Here is a 27,455-nt window from a genome sequence, read left to right as displayed (position 1 = left end):
GGCGGCCATTTTTCCGAGTCCCATCCCACTGAAATCAATGGGAAGGGGACTCTGCTCACCGATGCATTGAAAGTCCAGGGCTCGCACAGCCTCGCAGAGTCGGAAAACCCCCTCCTCCCAGTACGGGGCCTGCAGCATCGCCCCCCCTCTTGCTGCCACTGCCGGCCTCCTACAAAAGCGACCCTGCCTCCTCTGACCCCGCTCCAACGCAACCGCCCTCCTTTGTGCACATGAAATAACATACTCGGTTTTGGATTTCATAATGAGAAAAAACATTGTTTTACGTTGGAAAAAGAAATTGCTCAATATTTGTTCAACTAAGAGTTTAAATAACATTTATTGCAAAATTTCAGCAGCTGCAGAGAGCACATCATGATGGTGAGAACTCTATTACTATATTACCATCAGGTTCACACAATGCAGTTTTGATATATATTTGATATTAGCCAAAACAAGTAAGGAATATGATTGATTTGCTGCAACTGATACAAAGATTTTAGTGAGGTTTATAGAAATCCATGCACATGATGTAGGAATACTCACACTCACATGTACAGAATAGTTTTTCAGTCTGTAACCAAGTTACCATGTTCTAAACCAGGGGTCCTCAAACTACGGCCCGCGGACCACATGCGGCCCGCGGAGGACTTTTATCTGGCCCGCCGGGCTATGGGCGGAGGAGAGGAGAGCGGTGCCATTGCCCGCCTTTCCCCCTGCTTGCTCAGGGCCCCGGCAGGCGGATACTTACCTCTCCCCGTGCCTCCGCAGATTCGCTGTCTTCCTGCTCTGCGCTTCCTGTGACGCCTCAGGTCAGAGGGCGCGGTGACCTCTTTACACCGCGCCCTCCCGAGTGCTGTCACAGGCAGCGCAGAGAGGGACGACGCTGCTGCGACCCTGCAGTCTGGACCAGAGTAGAGCAGCGGCAGCAAGTGAGAAGTGAGGTGAGTATTGGATTTTTTTTTTTTTTATGTATGGAGGCATAGGTCATTATATGGGGGGGTGACATCCTGCATGGGGCATGATATGGGGGGGGGGGGTGACATGCTGCATGGGGCTTTATATGGGGGAGTGACATGCTGCATGGGACATTATATTGGGGGGTGACATGCTGCATGGGGCTTTATATGGGGGAGTGACATGCTGCATGGGGCATTATATGGGGGGGTGACATTCTGTATGGGGCATTATATGGGGGAGTGACATGCTGCATGGGGCATTATATGGGGGGGTGACATGCTGCATTGGGCATTATATGGGGGGGTGACATGCTGCATGGGGCATTATATGGGGGGGTGACATGCTGCATGGGGCATTATATGGGGGGATGACATGCTGCATGGGGCATTATATGGGGGGGTGACATGCTGCATGGGGCATTATATGGGGGGGGTGACATGCTGCATGGGGCATTATATGGGGGGGTGACATGCTGCATGGGGCATTATATGGGGGGTGACATGCTGCATGGGGCATTATATGGGGGGGGTGACATGCTGCATGGGGCATTATATGGGGGGGTGACATGCTGCATGGGGCATTATATGGGGGGGTGACATGCTGCATGTGGCATTATATGGGGGGGTGACATGCTGCATGGGGCATTATATGGGGGGTGACATGCTGCATGGGGCATTATATGGGGGGGTGACATGCTGCATGGGGCATTATAAAGACAGGGGAGTGATATCCTGCATGGGGCATTATATGGGGGTTGACATCCTGCATGGGGCATTATATGGGGGGTGACATCCTGCATGGGGCATGATATGGGGGGTGACATCCTGCATGGGGCATTATATGGGGGGGAAAGGGACATCCTGCATGGGGCATTATAAAGACAGGGGAGTGATATCTTGCATGGGGCATTATATGGTGTGAGAAAGGGACATCCTGCATGGGGCATTATATGGGGGGTGGCATTCAGCATGGGGCATTATAAGGGGGGAACAGCCTGCATGGGGCATTATAAGGGGGGGAACAGTCTGCATATGGCATTATAAGGGGGAAACAGCCTGCCTATTGGGAACATTTACCTGCCCATTGAGGACCTATGCTGCCTATTGGGGACCTATGCTGCCTATTGGGGACATTTACCTGCCTATTGGGGACATTTACCTGCCTATTGGGGATATTTACCTGCCTATTGGGGACCTATGCTGCCTATTGGGTACATTTACCTGCCTATTGGGGACCTATGCTGCCTATTGGGTACAGTTACCTACCTATTGAAATACCGGTTGATTTAACTTTACTTGTTCTTCATTTTAAATATTGTATTTGTTCCTGTATTGTTTTTTTTTACTTCAAAATAAGATATGTGCAGTGTGCATAGGAATTTGTTCATAGTTTTTTAAAAAAACTATATTACGGCCCTCCAATGGTCTGAGGGACCGTGAACTGGCCCCCTGTTTAAAAAATTTGAGGACCCCTGTTCTAAACATTTAAGTTAAGTTTCCACGATGAGTGCTTGGTGAGTTTTTGGTATTGCAGATTTTCTGCAGTATTTCTGTACTTATTGGGTAAATTAAGTTAATTAAGTTTTCTTACTGCGTTTTTTTAGTGCGTTTTTTTTACATTTGTTTTTATCGCGGTTTTGGCAATGTAAGTGTTGACTCTTTTTGGGTGTGTCATGTTTTATATAAAGTTGCTTTGTTTTGGATACTTCCTGGTATTTGGCTTTCACAAAACTTTATTGATTCAGTCATGTGTGAATTACATGTGTTTTTATTGTGTTTCCACATTAGAACAGAACTAAAAATGCATATGCGCTTATTTACCTGCAGATTTTCCACATCTAATGCAATTCTATGGGGAAAATCTGCACTTAAAACTCAGCATGCCCACAAGAGAAATTGACATGTTGTGGATTTGAAACACGCACCACGGGTCAGTTTTAGGGCTCTTTCACATGTCAGTGTTTCCGGTACCTTTTCCACACATAAAGGAGACACTGACACACGCAGGCCCCATTGGGTCTGCGCACATGTAGCCAGTATGTATAGGCTATACTGGCTCATGTCTTTGTGGTCAGAAGGCTCATCATCTGAATTTTGGAACACAAATTTGGCTGAAATAGATTGTGGGCACCATGTCGCATTTGCACGGCCCCTAGGTGCGCAAACAGTACAAGTAAACCCATTTTGGAAACTACACACATCAAGGATTTTATCCAGGGGTAGAGTGAGCATTTTAAACCCACAGGTACTACATACATTTTTTTTTTTAACATTAGGTCGTCATATTGAAAACTTTCATATTTTTCACAAAAATGTTGCTTTAGCACCAAAATTTTCAGTTTTGCAAGAGGTAACATGAAAAAGTGAATGCCACACTTTGTTACCCACTTTCTTCTGAGCGTGACGATACCCCACATGTAGTCAAAAGTTCTGCTTGGACACAGCAGTGATCGGAAGGGAAGAAGCGACATTTGGTATTTGAAATGTAAATTTGGCTGAAATAGATTGCAGACAACAAGACTTGTTTGCAGAGCCCCTGAGGTACCAGAACAGCAGAAACCCTTACATATGACTCCATTTTGGAAACTAGACCCATCAAGGAATTTATCTAGGGGTGAGTTGAGCATGGTAAACCCTTAGGTGCTTCACAGAACTTTTTAAAATATGGATGTGAAAAAAAAAATTACGCTTTTTCAGCTAAAATGTTATTTTAGACCCAAATATGTAACCTTCACAATGGATAATGGGAGACAACGGACCCCATCATTTGTTATGCAATTTCTCCCAAATGCAATACTACCCCATATGTGGTCAAAATAGTGATGAGCGAGCATGTTCTGTTAACCCTTTCGGCGAGCTTGCTCGGGTACTCGCCGAGTATCTTCAGCGTGCTCAGGTGTTATGTTTGAGCCACTCCGTGCGCATGATTTGCGACTGTTTGACAGCTTTAATACATGTGAGGAATGCCTTAGGCCCTTTATTTGAAGAGGTGTCACTTTTCCGGAGTCTTTGTTCGGCCAGTAAGATGGGGACCCCTATATTTCCAATGACAGATGACGGATCTGAGTGTGGGCTGGTTTTGTGTGGGATAAGTTAAGTTTTTTTAGAGTAATATTTTGGGGTGCATAACATTTTGTGATCACTTTCAATATAAGGCTGGGGTCATGTTCTTGTGTTCTATGCTTAGCACTTACAATGGGGTTCCCAAGTGAATACCACAAAAATGAGATTCAGACGAACCCCCAGACGGAACCACTCACTATAACGAGGAAGACGAAGACACTTTGGACTCCGTTTGCCGTCTGTTCCAGTGGTATCCATCTTTTTAGGCATGCACAGAACGGAGGTCGCCTATACTTGTGCCGTAAATATAGACTCCTAAAATGACGAGCCATTGCCAGAACAGAGACCAGACTGAGTCCGTTGTAGGTTTAGTCTGAATCACATTTTTGTGGGATTTATACAGAAACCCAGATGTAAGTGCTCAACAGAGAGTCCAGGATAAATGTGAGCCGAGCCTTATTTAGACTTTTGGGAGGCAGAATGAACAAATAGACAATAGTACCTGAATAGTTCTTATTTTTATTTTTGCGTGGTTCACCGGCATAAGTGATTAGGCGGCCTTAATCTTCAGGTCAGTGTGATTTCAATGATACCAGATTTAAATATATATATTTTTTATGTTTTGCTGCTATCACACAGTAAAAATGCTTTTTTATAAAAATATTTTTTCGTTGTCATATTTTGAGTGCTGTAACTTCATTTTTGTACGACCAGAGCAGTTTGAGGTTTTATTTTTTGTGCGACGAGTTGAAGTTTTTTTTGGTACCATTTTAGGGTATATAACAATTTTTTTTATCGCTATTTATTCAGATATTTCAGATCTAGAATGAACAAAAACCAGCAATTCAGTTATTGTTTATATTCTTTTTGCCCAGTTCACAATGGAGTAAAAGTATTAAGACCGATTTATTCTTTGAGTCAGTGCAATTATTGCAATACCAGATTTATATATTTTTTTATATAACAGTTCAGTCTCCTTTGCAGCAAAGCAGTACACAGTCTATTATGTGTCAGCACCGTACAGCACAGTTTTAATGCATACACAACCACAGGCTTTTCCTTCACAAGGACTCAATAATACACAGCATTCTTTATCCTGCATTGAGATGGAGGGGGGAAAGGGTGTGATGAGGGAGATAATCTCTATGACAGGCTTCCTTCCAGTCCTTATCTTCCTGGTCAATAATACTCCACACTGTTAGCTCAGGGAGTCTAACTGACCTTTGTTTAGCTTCCCTCCTGAGCTGAATTCTGTTCCCTTGCCTTCTGTGAGATACAGATCATAAGCCACTTTTCTCTTCGGCGCTGGCCAGACAGTAAACAACTTCCCCATAATTCCCCTGGGGCTCTGCTAAAACACTCCCCTTCTCCTGTGACTGTGTTAATCTCTCTAGTTGCTAGATGCTTTTAAAGCAACAGCACTACTTCTGCATGTCACACTCTTCCCTCCTTTTTGAATGCCGTCCTCGACATTCGTCTTAATTGGTCAATCTGACCAATTCTGAGACAGTGGTGAAAGTTGGATAACTTTATATACAAATTAGCATTGTGAAATTGGTATAACGTTCATAAACATTGATAACAACCTATTCTTACGACCTTTTTCTTATAAGATGCCTGTAAGAAATAAAGAATTGACACAATTAAAACAATCAGCATCTCTTGAGCTGGAGCTTTTCATACGTCTTCAACCAGCTCCTTAGCACTTGACTCGACTCAACAAGTGTCTCATACATCAGCATCACGGGCCTCCTCACTTCTCGAGTCAACATCCTCCTGATGGGTTGTTCCTCAGAGACCACGGGTTCTTCGGTCACAAAAGTTTCTTCCACCGCACTCATTTCCTGTGCTTCCTCAGATGCTCTTGGAGCTGCCTCTGTAAGTTCCTGTACTTCTCCTGAGTCGCTTGTTTCCGCACGGTCTGATAATTCTGCTCCTCCTGAGTATTGATCTGTCTCTTCAGGGGCCAGTGTTCGAACATCAGATCTGAATTGAACTTCATCTGTACTCCTTGGTACGAACTCTGGAGCCTCATTGTAACGGGTCTGGGAGGCGGAACCTCTGAGCAACTATACAAGGGGGCGGCCCTTGTAAGGAAGCGGGTGGCGCCCAGGGAAGACGGGCAGGTAGTCACAGCAAGTGACAGGGACAGTCTCTGGGTAAACGGGCAGGTGGTCACGGCAAGTGACCGGGACAGTCTCTGGGTAAACGGGTAGGTGGTCACGGCAAGTGACCGAGACAGTCTCTGGGTAAACGGGCAGGTGGTCACGGCAAATGACCGGGACAGTCTCTTGACAGGCGGGTGATCATGGCAAGTGACGGCAGAGCCTCCAGGTAGGCAAGCAGGCTGGTAGCAGGTGGACGCTCCCAGGTGAGCGGGCAAGAGTCTCTGGACAGGCAGGTGGTCACAGCACGTGACGGCAGGGCCTCCAGGTAGGCTAACAGGCAGGTAGCAGATGAGCACTCCCAGGTGAGCGGGCAAGAGTCACTGGACAGGCAGGTGGTCACAGCACGTGACGGCGGAGCCTCCAGGTAGGCTAGCAGACAAGTAGCAGGTGAGCGCTCCCAGGTGAGCGGGCAAGAGTCTCTGGACAGGCTGGTGGTCACAGCACGTGACGGCGGAGCCTCCAGGTAGGCTAGCAGACAGGTAGCAGGTGAGCGCTCCCAGGTGAGCGGGCAAGAGTCTCTGGACAGGCTGGTGGTCACAGCACGTGACGGCGGAGCCTCCAGGTAGGCTAGCAGACAGGTAGCAGGTGAGCGCTCCCAGGTGAGCGGGCAAGAATCTCTGGACAGGCTGGTGGTCACAGCACGTGACGGCGGAGCCTCCAGGTAGGCTAGCAGGCAGGCAGCAGATGTGCGCTCCCAGGTGAGCGGGCAGACGGATCCATAGACAGACTGGCAGGGCTGGTAGGCAGACTGTCGGACCGCAGGAACAGAAGCAGGTTGACACGAGACAGGCAGGTATCAGACAGGAAACTGGCAGGTAACTGGCAGGTAACTGGAAACGGGACCTGAGGGCTGAAGCAGAGTGATGAACTGTGCTACAACATTGCTCGGGCACCTCCATTTTGGAGGAGGTGCCTTATATATGGTGAAGTCCTCGGGCCATTGGCCGGGGACTCCTTAGGACGGCGCGCGCGGCCCCTTTAAGAGAGGGGGAGCGCGCGCGCGCCCTAAGCACTGTGGCTGGGAAGGAGCGCGCGCTGCTAGCAGAGCGGGAGGAAGACGCCGGGCACGGAGCGGAGAGGTGAGGGGAACAGCGTCCCTGCCTAGCAGGAGGCAGGGACGCCGACCCTACACTCATGACTTAGTTCACTCTCCTGAGGATGGTACATACCTCTCTTTGCCGGTCCGAGAAATACAACAGTATGTTCTTCTCCATCGGAACTTTCAAGGTCACTATCCACCTCCGGAGCTTCAGTCTGTGGTGGTCCCTTAGTCGATCTCGGACGATGTCGGTCTACTTCTGGGAAGTCTTGTTATGGTGGGAGATAATCACAGGGTAGTAGTAAATTCCGATGGACTATCCTGGTTTTCTTGTCTCCCGTTTCCAATCGGATTTCATACACTGGGCTGTCATCAGTTTTCCCCCTTACGACCACATACACCTTGTCTTCCCAGTACAAACAAAGTTTTCCTGGACCGCCTTTCTCATGTATGTTCTTGAATAGCACCCTGCTTCCCGGTGCCAATTCTGCTCCATAATATTTTCGATCATAGTACTCCTTACTCTTGCTCTGTCCTTGAATAACCACTTTCGACGCTATGTTGTATGCCTTTGCCATCCGTTCCTTCCATTTCCGAACTTACTCCGGATATGTTGTGTAAGTCTCTGACACTGGAGTATCGAACATAATGTCGATTAGCAGTCATGGCGATCGTCCATACAATAGGAAGAAGGGTGAGTAATCACTCTTTGTACAGTTATAGGCATGTACCACTTTTGACAGAGAACTCTTCCAGTCTTTCTTCTCATCAGCTGTTAAAGTGCGCAACATCGACAATAATGTCCGGTTAAAACGTTCCACTTGTCAATTACCCTCTGGGTGATAGGATGTTGTGTGGGATATCTGAATTCTACAGTACTTTCCTAGCTTGGCAAAGAGCTGGTTCTCAAATTCTCTTCCTTGGTCATGGTGTAACCTCATAGGGAACCCAAACCTCAAAGCAAAATCATTGAACATCTTCTCTGCTGCTGTTCAACCCAATTTATTGTTGGTGGCATATGCTTGAGCAAATCGAGTGAAATGGTCCATCACCACCAAGATATAGTTGTAACCACCCTTGCACATCTCGAGATATAGAAAGTCTATTGAGACCATCTCAAACGGATACATAGTTTGGATGTTGCCCATAGGTGCCCGGGTTCATGTGTTGGGACATTTATCTTTCAGACATCCACACTCCTTGGTCACGTACCTCTCAATATCTCTCTGCATGTACAGCTAGAAGAAACGTTCACTGATCAAATTTGTTGGCCTTTCCACGCCCGGGTGTCCCATGTTTTCATGGAGTTCTTTGAAGACCAACCTAAGGAATACGCTGGGTAGTACCAACACCTGGTTTTGTCGTGCTTTACAATACAGAATAACGTCTTCGCTGAGGTAGAGCTTCGTCCATTCTTTAATTAAAACAGATGCTTCTGGTGACTCATTGTCTCTTTCCCGTTTACTTGGAAACCGATTTTGGTCCACATAAAATAGTATTCTACCAATTATCTGATCTTCCCGTTGTGCTCTACAGATTTTCCCTTTTGGTAGTTGTTGAATAGACTGGGGCTGATCTTGTTCTCCCGCTTTTATGGTGGTTTCCACCGTTAACGGACACCAGAATGGTGTGTCTTTCTCCTGATAAGCTTGTACTGCTTGGGTAGTGCTTTCAATTGCTTCCAGACTGACTTCCTCCGAGCATTCTTGCATGAAATCCTCAGGCTCTAGTGGCATTCTTGACAATCCGTCAGCATCCGTATTGCATTTTCCTGGGCTATACTTGATGCTGAAATTGAAGTCATCTAGTTCAGCGACCCATCTCTGACCCGTTGCATTCAGTTTGGCTGTAGTAAGGACATAGGTCAAAGGGTTGTTATCAGTGTATACCTCAAACTCTTTGCTGTACTAGAGATAATCTCTAAATCATTCACAGATAGCCCATTTCAATGCCAGGAACTCCAATTTTCCAGAATGTAGATGGTAATTCTTCTCAGCGTCTGTCAACGTTCTAGAACCGTAACCGATGACTCTCAATTTTCCATCTTGATGCTGATACAGGGCAGCTCCCAGTCCAACTGAGAAGCGTCACAATGAAGAACAAATAGGTAAATTGAAATCAGGATATCCCAAGATGGGTGGTTTTATCAGGTAGTCTACTAGTTCTTCCAATACCTCCTGGTGGTCTGCTGTCCAGAGAATGGGCTTGTTGGGACGAAACAGCATTGTTTATTTTAAGCCCGGTCCTACCTGCGTTCTTCTTTTTCTCCGTGGGTGTTGTTGTCTCTGTCGTCCCCACCAAGAGGAGGTATAGTGGGGCAGCAATCATGGAGAAGTTCCGAACGTAAGTACGATAGTAGGAGAGTAATCCCTGATGGTAGAGGGCCGCTTGTCTTTTAAGGCCAGTACCAGAGCGATTTCTGCTGGGTTCATGGTATATCCTCCTCCGGACACAATTTTCCCTAGAAATCAGACTTGTCTTTTCAACAGTTCACACTTTTTTGGGGTCAAATTAACTCCCTGTTGTAATACGGTCCTCACGTGTTCAACATGCTCCCGGAAGGTTTTGCTGTGTACCACATTGTCATCCACGTATGGCTGGCAGATATGGTCCCTCAATCCTTCTAAACATGTCTCCATGTTCCTCTGAAATTCTGCTGGAGCTGAACTGAGCCCAAACAGTATGCGGATCCACTCATATAATCCCCACGGTGTGTTGAATGCTGTCAACGGTCTACTGGACTCTTAGACAAACCCTTGGTGGTATGCCTTACCCTGATCGAGGACAGAGAACCAGGTGCTTCCTGATAGGCTATCCAGCATATCTTAGATCTTTGATATCGGGTGTCGATCAGGTACTGACTTTTGGTTTAGTTCCCGGTAATCACAACAGAGTCTCAACGTACCGTCCTTCTTCCTAACACAGACAATAGGAGAGGAATAAGATGACTTCGACTTTTGGACCCAACCTCTTTTGATGAGGTCTTGTAAATATTCTTTCACTTCACGATGTGATGGTTTTGGCACAGACATGTAACTTCTGGTTACTGGGGTTGTGTCTTTCAAATTGATTTTCAAATGCAATGACGGGATACAGCCTATATCAAAGTCATCTTTGGAGAACGCATGACACTCTTCTCTCAGCATCTGTTTTGATACTGCTAGATCTTCAGCACACAAGTGTTCCAGGGGTACTGGGAGATCCCAGGACCCCGAGGTGGGTTGCGCAATTTCATGCCCTGGGCAACTCCTGTTCCTTGGTGGGGAGACTGAATTCACTGTAGACCCCTGGGTTGGTCTCATACTGGATGGATATACAGTTTTAACAGTTTTGATGTGACCTAACAGTCTTTGGATCCAATCTAATTTTGTGTTTCGTAGTATTCATCACCAGTACTGTAACTTGAGCAAACCCACAAGTAGGAATCGTAAGCACAATCTCACCTTGAACTAGGCCTTCCGGAAGTTCTGAGGAGTCTTTTGGCACAAACAGTCTTTTCTGGACTTTTCTTCCTGGTTCTACCCGGACTCCACACCTCACCCCCACCATTTGGTTTGCAGGGATGATGATTGGGCACAAGCCTACCTTGACTTCTTTTAGGTCCATTGTATTCCATGCTTTCTTTACTCTATGGATCACATTTTCCGCCACGGCGTTGGGTATGGCGAGCGATGTGGCGATTGCTTCCACCACATGCGCCCCTGACTTGTGTTTCGTGATGACCTCAGTGATTACATTATAACCCAGGATAGGATCCTCTGCCACGTTCTGATCATTGGTCACGAGAAGAGGTACTAAAAGCCCGATGGTGTTGCTGTTCTTCGTGGCCCTGAGTTGGAAAGTCACTTCCACCCATCCTATGAAAGGGATTTCGGTCTGGTTGACGGCTTTGCCATGGAGTGTCACTGGTCCCAAGAGTTCTTTTACTGATTGAAGGCAAGTGTGTGGCAGGTAGCACCTTCTCCATTCTTCATTTAAAAGGCTCACTTGGGCTCCTGTGTCCCACAGTGCTTTTACTAGGGGTCCATCTAGCTGGCACTGTATAAAGTAACTGATGCCCCTGTCTCCCTTGCAGCTGTTGTAGACGGGAACACACTTGGGGATAGTACTGACGGAGCCATTTTACCTCGGCACCGTTCTGGGGTTTGATATCTGGATTTGCTTCTGGGGCCTCCTACGTGTCGCGGTTACCAGTCGCCCCGCGCTGGTAACCTCCTGTCTTTTAACCCAAATGACAGTGACCATTGGCATTCCTTGAATCCAGTTGAATAAACACGTAGGTGGGCTGCGCTGCTGAAGTAAATCAATTCTTCAGAGATGATGATGATGAAAAGGCTTTTTATCAACTTTTTTTTTTTTTTTTATCTCATGAAAGTCTTTTTATTAAAAACGCGTTTCAACGCCGTACTGGCATCTTTTTCAAGTAAGAAAACCAAATGTGTACAGCATGAGAATGGATGGGTTTTTAAAAGCCCAAAATGAATGCTAGTTACATAGGGAACACCCACAGGAACACTTAAACCAATGGGAAAATTAGGAAGGGGAGGGGCCTTCAACTTGCAATTTCAAATAAATTAAAGTTGGGGAAAAAAAAAAAAGGACCATCCTTAATACTTATAAAATGTAAACAGTTGAATGATTGCAATGTGGGAGAAGAACCCAGGATGGGGCAGTGAATAGAAGCCAGTGAGTGAATATTTAACAGGTGAGCCACCCAGGGAAATGTGGGAAAGGGGACAAAGGAAAGAGGGGAAATGCACATATAAATGGCACCACATAAATAGAAAACAAATTGTTGAGGAAAAGCAATTGGAGTGTAGGAGAAATGTGATTAGAACCTGGGATTTGGCAGTGTATGGACATCAGAAGGGCAACATTTAACAGAGGAGCCATCTAGGTGGGTGAGGGAAAGGTGATACAGAAAAGGGAACTATACTTATAAATGAATAAAAGGGACAAAAAGTGTTGTCAAGACTGCAGTTTGGAGTGCAGGAGAAACCGGATTTGAACTCAATATGAGCCATTGAATAGGGGCCAGAAAGTGCCATGGAAGGCGTAGTGAGACTAATGGGTGGAAACTGAAGTAGCGCTACTATCTAAAGGGCTCTCTTTCTATCCCACCAACATGTTTGATGATTTCAACATATTCCTTGACCTTCATCCATTTATCAGAAAATTAACTCTGAGAAGACACTTTTCTATAAACAAAAATAAACCACCTCCACAGTATGCTTCACCTACAGATTTTCACGTTGATGCCCAGCCCAAGTCTAATTTTTATCCACTTGAAAGTCAAGGCCATTTTGTAAATACATTTTTCGAGTTGGTACTTGATGATTTTAAAAACATCAAAAGTAACACACATGGATATTCCAAGAACAATCTCACAAAGCCAGAAAAAATGGCTATACAATCCCTTAAGAAAAACCCCAACATTGTCATATGGTCTGCCGAAAAGGGGGTGGTATAGTGGTACAGGATCGAGATGACTATATTAAAGAAACTTTTATTTTATCTAGCCCAGAGCACCATGAAATCATACATAATGATCCATTTCCACCCATATATGCCAAATATTCCCAACTCATCTAAAAGCTTTTGAACAGGGTGTTTTAAATAAGAAAGAAAAAAAAGTTCTTGACTACTAATGATCCAAACATACCATTCATGTATCACCTCCCAAAGATACATAAATCCCTTGAGAACCCTCCAGGGCGACCAATCATATCTGGGATAGGATCACTTACAAGTAATTTATCCTATTATCTTGACACTATTCTCCAAACTCATGTCAAAAGCCTATCCAGTCATTTGGATGACTCTGGTCATCTGATTAGGATTTTACAGGGCATAACTTGGGAAGATTCATATTTATTTATTACACTTGACGTTGCCTCGTTATACACTAATATCAGACACAACATTGGTTTACATTGCATTAATCTATTTTTGTTGAAAGATGCAAGGTTAAGTAAACCACACAAAGCTTTTATTCTGGAAGGTTTGGATTTTATTTTACAAAATATTTTTTTTAAGTTCCAAAATAATGTTTATCATCAAAAATGTGGCATAGCTATGGGGACTAGGGTAGCCCCAAGCTATGCAAACTTATTTATGGGTGTTTTTGAAGAAAAATTTATATATAATTCCAGATACAATGCCAACATTGTCCTGTGCAAGAGGTTTATAGATGATCTTTTTATTATTTGGAAAGGGGATCCACAAACAGTTTCATGCTTTTTATCTTATCTTAATTCTAATGATTGGGGGATTACTTTTAGTCCTACAATACGGAAAGATTTTAATAACTTTTTAGATATCACCATCTCTCATCAGGGACAACATGTAATTACTAAAACTTTTTTTTAAAGATGTGGATGCCAATAGTTATATCCATTTTTCCAGCAGTCACTATAAAAAGTGGCTTGAAAATGTCCCTTTTAACCAGTTTCAATGGATAAAACGTAACTGCAGCAATGAGGTTGATTTTGAATCACGAGCCAATATCCTGCGTGAGCGTTTTCATAGGCAAAGTTACCCCAAAGGGCTTATCAAGCGCGCTTATCAGAAAGCTAGGAACTTATCACAAAAACAGTGCGTCCAGCCCAAAACTGTCCCACAGGCTAGTGCAGGTGATGATTTTAATTGTAATTTTATCACAACTTTTAATTCTGCACATGAGTCCATTCGAAACTCATTGCACAAACATTGGCACATTCTACTAAAAGATCTGATTCTGTGTTCTCTCATTCCTAAACAGCCTAAGGTTACCTTCAGGCGAGCCCCTACGCTGAGAAACATCCTAGCCCCCAGCCGCCTGAAACACACTAACCCCAGTGGTACACGCACCAATAAACGTTCACAAAAAAATGGGAGTTTCAAATGCTTTTCGAGAAAGTGCCTTTATTGCAACAGCATTAAACATAATACCCAAACTTTTAAATCTAACCATACAGGTGAAGTTTTTACTATCAAGTCAAATATGAGCTGTTAATCTCGCTTCATGATATATCTCATAGAATGCCAATGTGGCCTGCAGTACGTGGGCAGGACCACCCAGACACTACACCGAAGGCTTACCTCTCATCGGTCCAATATTGTAAAAGGTTTCATGAAGCAGGGTTTATCCCTGCATTGCGCATTGGTACATGGTAAGAATGCCACAGGCATCTCTATCACACCAATTGAATTCATTTCCCTTGATCTCCCAAACCCTATGGAAACCTTGAAGAGAAAAGAAATATATTGGATATACAGGATCAGCACCCTTAAACCCTATGGACTCAATGAAATTACTGAGATTTTTATTTAATTATTTATTTTATTCTATTTGAGCACTGCACAGTTGTTGCATAGGGTCACAGATCCTTTTTCTCTTATGTATTTTAATACCGTTCTGATTGTTATTTTAATATTAATTTCTATTAATATCCCCATTTTTAATTCTATTTCACAATGTGTCTTATCCTAAATAATCAATATACACATGATCTTGGATCCAATTTATCCATTCTTGAAAATTCATTTTTAATTTTTTTTTTTAAATTATTTGCTGCTTATTGTTTCATTATTCTTGTCCATGATTTTGTATTTATGAAAATTATTATGCCCATTTCATTTTTCATCCCCCATTTTAACTCTTTTTTTTGATAGTTTCCACCCATTAGTCTCACTACACCTTCTGCGGCACTTTCTGGCCCCTATTCAATGGCTCATACTGAGTTCAAATCCGGTTTCTCTTGCACTCCAAAATGCAGTCTTTACAACACTTTTTGTCCTTTTTATTCATTTATAAGTATAGTTCCCTTTTCTGTATCACCTTTCCCTCATCCATCTAGATGGCTCCTCTGTTAAATGTTGCCCTTCTGATGTCCATACACTGCCAAATCCCAGGTTCTAATCACGTTTCTCCTACTCTCCAATTTATTTTCCTCAACAATTTGTCTTTTATTTATGTGGTGCCATTTATATGTGCATTTCCCCTCTTTCCTTTGTCCCCTTTCCCACATTTCCCTGGGTGGCTCACCTGTTAAATATTCACTCACTGGCTTCTATTCACCACCCCATCCTGGGGTCTTATCCCACATTGCAATCATTCAACTGTTCACGTTTTATCAGTATTAAGGATGGTCCTTTTTTTTTTTTTTTTTCCCCCAACTTTAATTTATTTGAAATTACAAGTTGAATGTCCATCCCCTTCCTAATTTTCCCATTGGTTTAAGTGTTCCTGTGGGTATTCCCTATGTAACTGGCATCCATTTTGGGCCTTTAAAAACCCATCCATTCTCATGCTGTACACATTTGTTTTTTTTTTTTGAAAAAGACGCCGGTACGGCGTTGAAACGCGTTGTTAATAAAAAGCCTTTTCATAAGATAAAAAAAAAAAAGTTAATAAAAAGCCTTTTCATCATCATCATCATCATCTCTGAAGAATTGATTTACTTCAGCAGTGCAGCCCACCTACGTGTTTATCCAACTGGATTCAATATCTTCTGGAGGATTTATCTTCCAGCCACGGGGCAACAGCAGCTCTTTTTCTTCATACCTTCATAGGAGTTGTGCCTGTCACAACTCCATCAGGTGAGTGTAACCAGCAATCTCTTAATCTCCCTCCATAGGGTATCACCCTATTGTGCGCTCTATTCCCCACATTTAGATCTACATTGGCATTCCTTGGCATAATGTCCTTCCTCACCACATCTTAGACAGTTGACACATACTGTACTATGATTTGATGAACGGCATGCTTCACAAGCCGGGTATCTTCCGTTTTGGATCCCACTCCTGGGTCTGAGGGTTACCGATTCTGGCCTGGAACAAATCAACTTTTTCACCTCAATCAACTTGGCTCGCAGTTCTCCTATTACTTACTCCCAGTCAGCGCTGACGGTCCTCTCTTTTGTTGGTGATTTAAGTTTTCCTCTTGGAGGTGGCAGTGGAGAATCTCTATTATGATCTTCGGACTGGCCACCGGGGTCTCCAACTTCAGTTGACTCATTTTGGTGATTTTAGGAGCAGAGCCTTTCTTTAACTTCTGTTCGCTTGACTCCAAACTTGCGGCCTCATTCATTTGTTCAATTAGTACTTCGTCCAAAATGCCAGGATCTTCTAGGTACTGTTTCAGCTGCAGCTTGATATCTTTTCTGATTAATCCTGTTCCCAATGATCTCAAGAACTTCTTCTGGACTAGTCCAGCATCAAATTTCTCTTCCGCTTCTACATCTCTAGATGCAAACAACAGTCTATACTTCAGTTCAATTGCTCTGAACAACAAACTTTGGGGTGATTCATTATTTTCTGTGAGAGGTTAATGAGTCGGTGGAACAATTCTGAAGTACTTTCTCTTCTTTATAGTGCCCTTTTAAAATCATCTTCAGCTGTTGCAAGGTCAATTGACCTTTCATGTTTAGCATACTACCGAGGTTCAGTCCTGGGCTGATCGCTTTCACCACTCCCTCAACGATCTCATCTGGCTGGTAGCCTTTCTGTAAGCCTGCATTGATCTGGTGCAACAAGTTCCTACAAGACAGTCTCTCTTTCTGTTCACACTCTCCAATCTGTCCCAGGATCTTGAATTCTTTCCCTATGGTGATTTGTGATGTTACAGAAGACTGTCTGCCTGATTTACCTAACCCAAGCAGGTTAAAGCTCCTGTCTGAGTCTATCACCCGTTCAGAGGTTTCGGTCTATTCCTGCAGGGCTGTTAGGGCTTTGAATTGTTCTTTCAATTCCTGTAGTTCAGTCTGTGGACGGAGATTCCTGCTTTTGGTAATTGGTGCTGCCCCTCCATCCTCCAACTTTAACCTGGTTAGAAACTGTGTTAGTTCCTGGAGGAATGTTCCCATGACGTCTTCAGTCTCTTTCTCCCCCAGATGATCCATTTTTGCATGAATGGCAGCTAACAGTTGCCTGCGGTTGTGTGTTTTGGAAATCTGTTCTATTGACATCTTTACATGTTCTGATACTGTTCTCAATTCTTCACAGGTTAACTGAAGAAGCAGCTCACTAATTCTGTCCATTTGTATTTCCACATCCATTGCTGCTAGTGAGTTTTTCTTTAGGGTTGGTCCCCTTTAACTGGTGTAGTAGAGTTGAGTTGAGGTGCAGTGCTGCTGTGTTTTTCCACACACTTTTCCTCCTCTCCCTCTACACGCTAATTCCCGCTCAGGATTCCCCATACGGGCCACCAATGTTACACGCACACCACCTAAGTTCAGATAGGGGCGAGACCGGTTTCATTAATTCATTGGAATCCTGGGGGAACCGTTACTCAGGGCGACCTTAGGCTGCTGCTTCTCCCAGGCGCACAGTAGATTCAGTTTCTGACCAGACACATCTGACAAGGGTCTTCATAAAAGGTAGAACAGTAACATTTAATGAGGTACGGCCAGTGCAATGCAAATGTCTTTTGAGCAACAGGCTTCAGTAATAACTTTGCAGCACAGAAGTACACAGTTTATTATCTGGTAGCACAGTACAGCACAGTTTTAATGCATACACAACCACAGGCTTTTCCTGTTATGATCTGCTACAAGAACTAAGGAAAGAAAGGGAATCTATCCCTACAATAAGACTAAGCTGATTCCCTACGTTGCAGTGGGCGACCTGTTCCTTGTGAACAGACCCGCCTTCGTCCTCAGCTAGTCTGAACGCAGACCTATAGAATAAAGGGAGGGGTCCCTAAAAGAACTAAGGACTGGGACAAAATTGGACACCTCCTAGCAGATGTTGTAGCGGAGCAAAAAGACAAACAGACAAAAAGTACTTAGAGGTCCAAAGGACCAAACAAACTAGAGAGATAGGTACAAAGGCACCTGGCTAGATAGAGAGTAAAATAACACTGAAGTCCAGCAAAGCCAGAAGGGCGGAGCTGGAATAAATAGGCAGCAGGTCACGTGACCACAAAATAGAAAAAAACTAACAGGAGAGTTCTAACATTTCCTTCACAAGGACTCAATAATACACAGCATTCTTTATCCTGCATGGAGATGTAGGGGGAAAGGGTGTGATAACGGAGATAATCTCTATGACAGGTTTCCTTCCAGTCCTTATCTTCCTGGCCGATAATACTCTACACTTTTAGCTCGGGGAGTCTAACTGACCTTTGTTTAGCTTCCCTCCTGAGCTGAATTCTGTTTCCTTGCCTTCTGTGAGATACAGATCATAAGCCACCTTTCTCTTTGGCTCTGGCCAGACAGTAAACAACTTCCCCACAAGCCCCCTGGGGCTCTGCTAAAACACTCCCCTTCTCCTGTGACTGTGTTAACCACTTTAGTTGCTGGATGCCTTTAAAGCAACAGCACTACTTCTGCATGTCACACATGGGTATTTCCCCCACTGAAGGAGCTATTCATTTAAGGCCCCTTAATGACCACTGTTTTAATGCGTATCGGCATAATGTATGGCTTTACCCTGTGTTTGTTTTTGCAAGATTTGTGAGCTCCCAGTATTTAGTCTAGCTGTTTCACCTACTGCTCCTCCATATCATACTGCTATTTCCATGTACTGATCCACTGACTATGCAACCTGCCTGTGCTACCCCTAGTGGTTTCAATAAAGACTCTAATCCAGACCCCAGTCATTACACACCATTTTTTGCCATTTAATTTGAGAGTAGCATAATGTACAGACATAGACCTTGTTTCCAGTGATGTGTCACTTACTGGGCTGCTTGCTGTACATTTGATAAAATCACTGTCTTATGAGCAGGAAATAATCATGAGAAGACTAGTAAATCTGCTGCCAGGTAGTCCTCCACATACATGAGCTTTGTATAACCAAACCCCCACCACTGATTGGCGGCTTTCTGTGTACACTGTACATGGGTAGAAAGCTGCCAATCAGTGGTATGAGTGAGGTTATATACAGAGCTCAACATTCAGAGAACTGGTAGATCTTCAGCAGATAAAACGGTGATTTTATCAAAATGACAGCATGCAGCCCAGTAAGTGATACACTGCTGGAATCAGGGTCTCTGGCCATACATTATCCTGCTTTCAGATTGGTTAGCAAAAATGTAGTCCTAGTGACAGATTTCCTTTAAGTTTTTCTTAACAAAAGAGATTGCAGCAAGAATCTAACTGTTCGAAAAAAATCATTATTTCTGTACAATTTTTATTGCTTCTAAAAATGGCATGATTATAAAGTGTTTTTTATATAGTGTTCTTAGACAGTCTGTTGATTTTTTTTTTTATTTGTAGCCATGTTATATATGTATTTTTTTTCTGGTGTTTCTAAAGTCCCATAGAGAAGTCTATGGCAAAAAAATGGCTGAAATTTAGAAAAAAAAATGCTATAAACCCTCAAATCACCACAAAAATGCGAAAGACAAAAATGTTTTGTTAAGCATTTTTAATTATTTGCTATAGACTTTAAAGTAACATTTGGCTGCAGTGTTTTTGGCAAAAAAGGCATTTCAAACAATGCAAATATGGCACAAAAACTACAAACCAATGAAGAGTGAAATCTGTCTTACCGAGCTTACAAGCTACAGGGTATTGGGGGAGTAAACAGTAGGTTTAGGGATTGGAGCATCTCCGGTGGTAGTGAAGTGGCAGCGGGGCTATTGCAGGCTTTCCTGAAGAGATGAGTTTTCAGGTTGCGTCTGAAGATTTCAATTGTGGAAGACAATCTGATATTCAGAGGTAATAAGTTTCATAGGATGGGGAGGTTTGGAAGAAATTAGGGAGATGGATTGAGAGATGTGAACATTGATTAAAACAATAAGGTTTGAGGAATGCTGGAAATAGTGGTGTAGATGGAAACAAACGTGGTAAATGAAAGAGATGGATAATGAGATCATGAGACAGTGAAGGTTAGATGGGAGAATATTATCCATGATATTACAATTCTTGTATATTTCTAATGTGCAATAGAGCTAAACTCAATGGAGCATTAATAGACCAGGATCAAGGTATGGAGAATGTAGATTTTATATTATTGTACTACTATATCAACCGTATACACCTATTAACTGTAGGAATTGAACAGTTTTAATTCGATTTATTTTCATACCTTTTAGAAACACCTTTTTGTGATTGTGTTTGGTGCTGCGATTTGCCTGACTGTTTGCAATGCGGCTTGTTTTATGGCAGAGCCTAAATTTCAAGGAAAACCTGTAAATGGTAAGTAACAGTATGAGCTTAGCTACAGCATATCTGATCAACAATAGATTGATATCTGAACGCTGAATAATAAAGTCAAACAGCTACCAAAGAATACTTATCATCCAAGAGGAATCTCTTAAAATATAACTTTTATTAAATCTCTAAAATTATTTTGTACCTCCAATGTCCAATATAAACTACTCATTAACCCCTATTGCAGTCAGAGCACCACAACAAACCCCTCATATAGTAAATTAGAGAGGGCCAACAATGCTGATTCGGTCCTGATACAGTAGGTGTATCTATGTAGCAGCCTTTGTTGAAATCAGGAAACAACAAATGAAATCAGGACACAATAAATAAACCTCTTATATAGCATGTTGGAAAAAGCCAGCAGTATCAATCTAGTCCTGGTCCATATGTAACTTAAACAAAGTGATATAAAACATTAACAATATGTGTGGATCTCACCCATTCTTCTGTCTGTGGACATCCTCCAGGGTTTTTTCCTTCAATTCAGTTAGTTTGTTTTACTGAGAGTAAAAATCTATCCTGTCATGTCCCTGATATTTGCTCCCTCCCTAACAAGAGCAGTACCCAAGTGTATCTAATACTCCACAAAAAAGAAAGAAATCCCTCCCGACGCCTTTCTTCCTCCTCATAGAGGATTCATCAGGGGAGTGTAACTTGTATTTTGGGGATCACCCCAAAAAAATTGACTCTGTGCTATAAAGTGATATGTGACTTAAAAACATAATCTAGCGAACCTCACAGTGGTGGGCGTCCATCTTTGTGGTACGGAGTGCTGGTGGAGGTGGTAACAGCACTCAGTACCACAAAAATGGATGCCCACCACTGTGAGGTCCGCTAGATTATGTTTTTAAGTCACATAGCACTTTATAGCACAGAGTCACTTTTTTTGTAGTGCTCCCCAAAATACAAGTGTGGAGGTCACTTTTCAATACAAGTCTATGAGAGCCTTGTTCTGACCTCATTTTCGCCTTTATAGATGTGTATTGAGAGCGTGTGATGTAGCTTCTGACTTCCAGACAGTCAGAAGCTACTGTCACAAGATGGTGCCGCAGGATTGGAGCGGCGCCGAAAAACATGGAAGACTCCGGAGGGTGAGTATATGACCGGGGGCAGGGCGCTTTCATTTAAAGCACTACTCCAGCACTGAAAAAAAAAATGGAAAAATTGGAGTGGTGCTTTACAAAAGCTAGCAGCATACTATCTTGAATGAAATATCTTTCAATTACTTGCAGGTTGTTTTTTCCAGGATGAATTCCATGAATTGTCCAGTGACTGGGTAACTAAGGATTGTCTGCGATGTCATTGTCTTTCTGATGGGAGGTTGGGCTGTTGTACTATGTAAGTTAAGTTAATTATTTTATTTGAAAGAATAAAAACTGTAGTTGAAAGACATCAAAAAAATCAATAAAGAGTATACAGTCTTTTGGATTCAACTGGTTGATTATTTCATGTACTTTACCATGTTGCTTACGTAGCGTCAAATATTTTGCAGAGTAGTGCACAGATTGTTATGACATACATCAGTCTGTATCCCTACGAGAGCTCAAAATCAATTTTTCCAAACTCTCATTTTTTTTGGAGTGGGGGAGAAAATCTATGTGGAGAACATATACTGTAAACTACATGTAGATGTTGTGCTTTGTTATAGTCAAACCTTGTGCCCCAGCAATTCCAGACAATAGTGCTAATGAGTAGAGATGAGCGGTGTTCGACTAGAACTGTTCGCCAATCTCAAATTCGAGCTGTTTTGGGCGGTGTTCGAGTTGTTAGACGAACCCGAACGATTTGCAAAAAATTCGGCTGTTCGAGGTTATGTTCGATAACTGTTCGTGCACCAAAAGCGTGTCCTGCATGTCTGGCGCTATTTAGAGCACCAATCATGCAGGGATTGTCTGCCACTCACTGTAATGCCACAGCCATGGTGGTTGTGGCATTACAGTGATTGCCCAAATCGATGGGAACAGTGCCAACAGTGAAACATGAAAAGCCGGCAATTCAGCAGCGGCATACACCTGTACCCGACAATTTAGAACCGAAAGAATAGAGCTTCACACATAGATTAGATAGATATAAACATGTCAGCCACATATATACGAAGTACAGTGAAAGTGCTGCTTACTGTACTTGTCATTTAGCGTAAAGGATTTATCAAAAAAAATAATAGTGTTTTCATGCACCGTCTCTTTAAAAAAGCCGGCCGGCAATTCAGCAGCGGTACCCGACAATTTATAACAGACAGAATAGAGCATCATACATAGATTAGATAGATAGAAACATGTCAGTCACATATATACGAAGTACAGTGAAAGTGCTGCTTACTGTACTTGTCATTTAGTGTAAAGGATTTATCAAAAAAAATAATAGTGTTTTCATGCACCGTCTCTTTAAAAAAGCCGGCCGGCAATTCAGCATCTGTACCCGACAATTTATAACAGACAGAATAGAGCTTCACACATAGATTAGATAGATAGAAACATGTCAGTCACATATATATGAAGTACAGTGACAGTGTTGGTTACTGTACTTGTCATTTAGTATTAAAATAAAGGATTTATTATTAAAAAAATTGGCGTGGGGTTCCCCTTAATTTTAGGCTCTAGCGGAGGTTAAGCAGACGGCTGGGGCAGATGTTTGAAGCCTGGGAAGGGGGTAATACCCACGGAGCTTCCCAGGCTACTAATATCAGCCCCCAGCTGAATACATAGCCTTTACTAGCTATTAAAATGGGGGACCCCCCAAAAAAAATGACGTGGGGTCCCCCCTAATTTAATAGCTAGCAAAGGCTAGGCAGACAGCTGGGGGCTGATATTAATAGCCCAGGAAGGGAGCCATGAATATTGGCCCCCTCCCAGGCTAGAAACACCAGCCGTCAGCCGCCCCAGAAATGGCGCATTCATAGGATGCGCCAATTCTGGCACTTAGCCTCGCTCTTCCACGCTGCCCTGGTGCGGTGGCAGGGGGTAATAGGGTTGGGGTTGATGTCAGCTTATAATGCCAGCTGACATCAAGCCCAGGTTAGTAATGGAGAGGCGTCTATAAGACACCCCCATTACTAACCCCATAGTCAAAGTTAAAAAAAACACAAACACCCAGAATAAAGTCCTTTAATTGAAATAAAGACACAATCCTTTATTGTTCTAAATTAAACCATACTTACCGTCACGCCCATTCCAGCTGAAGCCAACGATCTCCTGCAATAAAAGAAAAATAATAAAGCAACCTCATCCTTACCTTTCCATGGTTCCCACGACAGCTTCAGCTCTGCTACATCGAGATGACAGGCTGGACCGCAGCAGAACGCTGCCATCCAGCCTCTCATCCCGCAGACACTGAGAAGCGCAGGCTTGCTTGCGCTGCTCAGCGTCTCTCTGTGACGACATCCAGATGAGCCGAGTTCATGTCCAATGAACTCGGCTCACCTCATGCACGTCACTGACAGCGTGGGAAAATTCTCACGCTGAAGCGGTGAGTGCAGGAGAATTCTCCCACGCTGTCAGTGACGTGCATAAGGTGAGCTCATGTCCAATGAACTCAGCTCACCTCCTGCACGTCACTGACAGCGTGGGAGAATTCTCCTGCACTCAGCGCTTCAGCGTGAGAATTCTCCCGCTGAAGCGCTGAGTGCAGGAGAATTTTCCCACGCTGTCAGTGACGTGCATAAGGTGAGCTCATGTCCAATGAACTCAGCTCACCTCCTGCACGTCACTGACAGCGTGGGAGAATTCTCCTGCACTCAGCGCTTCAGTGTGAGAATTCTCCCACGCTGAAGCGCTGAGTGCAGGAGAATTTTCCCACGCTGTCAGTGACGTGCATGAGGTGAGCCGAGTTCATTGGACATTAACTCGGCTCATCTGGATGCCCTCACAGAGAGACACTGTGGAGCGCAAGCAAGCCTGCGCTTCTCAGTGTCTGCGGGATGACAGGCTGGATGGCAGCGTTCTGCTGCGGTCCAGCCTGTCATCTCGATGTAGCAGAGCTGAAGCTGTCATGGGAACCATGGAAAGGTAAGGATGATGTTGCTTTATTATTTTTCTTTTATTTCAGGAGATCGTTGGCTTCAGCTGGAATGGGCGTGATGGTAAGTATGGTTTAATTTAGAACAATAAAGAATTGTGTGTTTATTTCAATTAAAGGACTTTTTTCTGGGTGTTGTGTTTTTTTTAAATACTTTACTAGAAATTCATGGTGGTCATGTCTAATATTGGCGTGACCCCATGAATTTCGGGCTTAGGGCCAGCTGATAATGCCAAGCTGGCCCTAACCCCTTTATTACCCAGTGAGCCACCGCATCAGGGCCCTGGATGAGTTGGGTACAGCGCCAGAAGATGGCGCTTCTATGAACGCGCCATTTTCCGGGGTGGCTGCGGACTGCAATTTGCAGCGTGGGTGGCCCAGAAAGGACTTTATTCTGGGTGTTTGTGTTTTTTTTAACTTTGACTATGGGGTTAGTAATGGGGGTGTCTTATAGACGCCTCTCCATTACTAACCTGGGCTTGATGTCAGCTGGCATTATAAGCTGACATCAACCCCAACCCTATTACCCCCTGCCACCGCACCAGGGCAGCGTGGAAGAGCGAGGCTAAGTGCCAGAATTGGCGCATCCTATGAATGCGCCATTTCTGGGGCGGCTGACGGCTGGTGTTTCTAGCCTGGGAGGGGGCCAATATTCATGGCTCCCTTCCTGGGCTATTAATATCAGCCCCCAGCTGTCTGCCTAGCCTTTGCTAGCTATTAAATTAGGGGGGACCCCACGTCATTTTTTTGGGGGGGTCCCCCATTTTAATAGCTAGTAAAGGCTATGTATTCAGCTGGGGGCTGATATTAGTAGCCTGGGAAGCTCCGTGGGTATTACCCCCTTCCCAGGCTTCAAACATCTGCCCCAGCCGTCTGCTTAACCTCCGCTAGAGCCTAAAATTAAGGGGAACCCCACGCCAATTTTTTTAATAATAAATCCTTTATTTTAATACTAAATGACAAGTACAGTAACCAACACTGTCACTGTACTTCATATATATGTGACTGACATGTTTCTATCTATCTAATCTATGTGTGATGCTCTATCTTTCTGTTCTAAATTGTCGGGTACCGCTGCTGAATTGCCGGCCGGCTTTTTTAAAGAGACAGTGCATGAAAACACTATTATTTTTTTAAATAAATCCTTTACACTAAATGACAAGTACAGTAAGCAACACTATCACTGTACTTATTATATATGTGACTGACATGTTTCTATCTATCTAATCTATGTGTGAAGCTCTATTCTTTCTGTTCTAAATTATCGGGTACAGATGCTGAATTGCCGGCTGGCTTTTTTAAAGAGACGGTGCATGAAAACACTAATATTTTTTTTAATAAATCCTTTACACTAAATGACAAGTGCAGTAACCAACACTGTCACTGTGCTTCTTATATGTGTGACTGACATGTTTCTATCTATCTAATCTATGTGTGATGCTCTATTCCTTCTTGTCTAAATTGCTGAATTTGCCGGCCGGCTTTTTTAAAGAGAGTGTCTTCTGAGCAGTTTGTCAGCTTTTGGACACCTTTGCAGGTGTTTTCTATGTGTTTCTATGTGTTTTTGTTTGCCTGCCATTGGTTTTAACGGTGTTCGACGGTGTTCTAAGGTGTTCGACGAACAGTTCGACGAACAGTTCCTCGAACATCCCGGTGTTCGACGAACCGAACCGAACCCGAACACTACGGGGGTGGCTCAACACTACTAATGAGTAATGACTGAGCCAACATGCTGTCACTGAACATTACGTACTCCGAGATCTGGCAACTTTTATTAATATTTCAGTAAACAGTTTCTATAATTCAAGTGGACTTAGAGAGAGGAGAGCATTTGAAAGTTGTGCATTTTTAGAAAACCATTTTAATTAACCATTTCTGGACCACCCATAGACTTCAAACATATGGGCAATCCCCGTTCTACTCTGTAGTGATGTTCTAAAATGTCACTGTGTTGTAGAGCAGCTGCACATTATTCTGGAGCAGGGGGCTCAGTTGAGCTCCCATAGAGAAGGCAAGAACAGTTTATTACTGTCTTCGCCATCAGTTCTGTTTATAGAGTAATGGTAAGCGCTAATGTAATTTTCTTGCTGCGTCTGGGGTAAGGGGGGAATAGGAGCTGCTGGGTCTTGGGCGACCCAATCAAATCTACCATTCAGCTAGGAGGCTGCATTTCTTCTGTAACTGGGGCCATATAAGTCCTAGTTACAGGGGAAATGGGGTAACAAATAGATTTGAATGTTGAATTGCCCCTGTATGAAAAATAAATTAAAACAAAAATGAATCAACAAATAAATAAAAAGCAGCTAACTAATAAAAAAAAACAGCAAAAAAAAAAAACGCTGTCAATCCAAATAGTTTCTACTAACTCCACTCCCGTCAGAAAAAAATGTGTCTGATATATAAAAGACATTGTTACAGAAAGGGGAACCAATTTTAAAATGTATTTTAGTGGTCCTTTGTGGATATAAAAAACGATAAAGAAAGAAACGTATTTGCTTTATTTTCCCACCGATATTGGCAAATAAATAGAAAAGTGAGTATAATCTAAATTAAGTCCCATGTATCAGTCAAATAATTTTAGAATAATATTTTCATATCTGAATGAGAATTTTTTACAATTCTTTCTACCACATGTACTAAAAGTCTCCAAAATGTACCTCGTCAGGAATGAGGGTAAATAGCCAAGTGCTGAACTGGTTAATTTGGCTATCTAAGATGCATGATCATACCAAGCTGCATTTCCCCATGTCTACTGCCAGTAAGGCATCAACTAACTGTTTATACAATCTGTTCTAACACACGGCATTTATACTTTTTGTACACAGGATTGGTTTACCAACTGACATTGAAGGTGGCGAATGTGAAGTCTTGAATGACAAAGAGACCTGCACTATGAAAATCGTGTACAAGAATGATCATTCAAAAGAATGCTACTAAAACCTGAACCATTTCAAAATCATTACTCTTTTTGAAAGTTCAGGTAAAAAATCCTTAAAAAAATTGCAGAGAAAGCTATAGAAACATCTGCAGCAAACTTTATCTTTCAATAAATAAAAAAATGATCATTGTAGGCATT

At 43.2% G+C, this 27,455-nt stretch overlaps 1 protein-coding gene across 1 annotated transcript; it reads left to right on the top strand.

Moving 5' to 3' along the window:
* Positions 1 to 337: 337 nt before the first annotated feature.
* Positions 338 to 27,455, top strand: LOC141271312 (beta-microseminoprotein-like). The gene is made up of 4 exons (XM_073681424.1): positions 338 to 378; positions 20,248 to 20,350; positions 21,598 to 21,703; positions 27,205 to 27,455. Exons 1-4 carry the CDS (start codon positions 373 to 375, stop codon positions 27,314 to 27,316), a joined length of 327 nt encoding a protein of 108 aa, XP_073537525.1. The 5' UTR covers positions 338 to 372; the 3' UTR covers positions 27,317 to 27,455.

Source organism: Phyllobates terribilis, unplaced genomic scaffold (assembly GCF_046119375.1).
Source record: "Phyllobates terribilis strain yellow unplaced genomic scaffold, ASM4611937v1 Scaffold_5__5_contigs__length_657084704, whole genome shotgun sequence".
Classification (NCBI taxonomy): Eukaryota; Metazoa; Chordata; class Amphibia; order Anura; family Dendrobatidae; genus Phyllobates; species Phyllobates terribilis.
Note: the sequence above shows the minus strand (reverse complement) of the source record. Positions and strands in the feature narration are given on the sequence as shown.

Coding starts and splice junctions, on each gene's coding strand:
- LOC141271312 (XM_073681424.1), top strand. Junction 20,351..21,597: donor TCAAGGAAAACCTGTAAATG/GTAAGTAACAGT, acceptor AATTACTTGCAG/GTTGTTTTTTCCAGGATGAA. Junction 21,704..27,204: donor AGGTTGGGCTGTTGTACTAT/GTAAGTTAAGTT, acceptor TTTTGTACACAG/GATTGGTTTACCAACTGACA.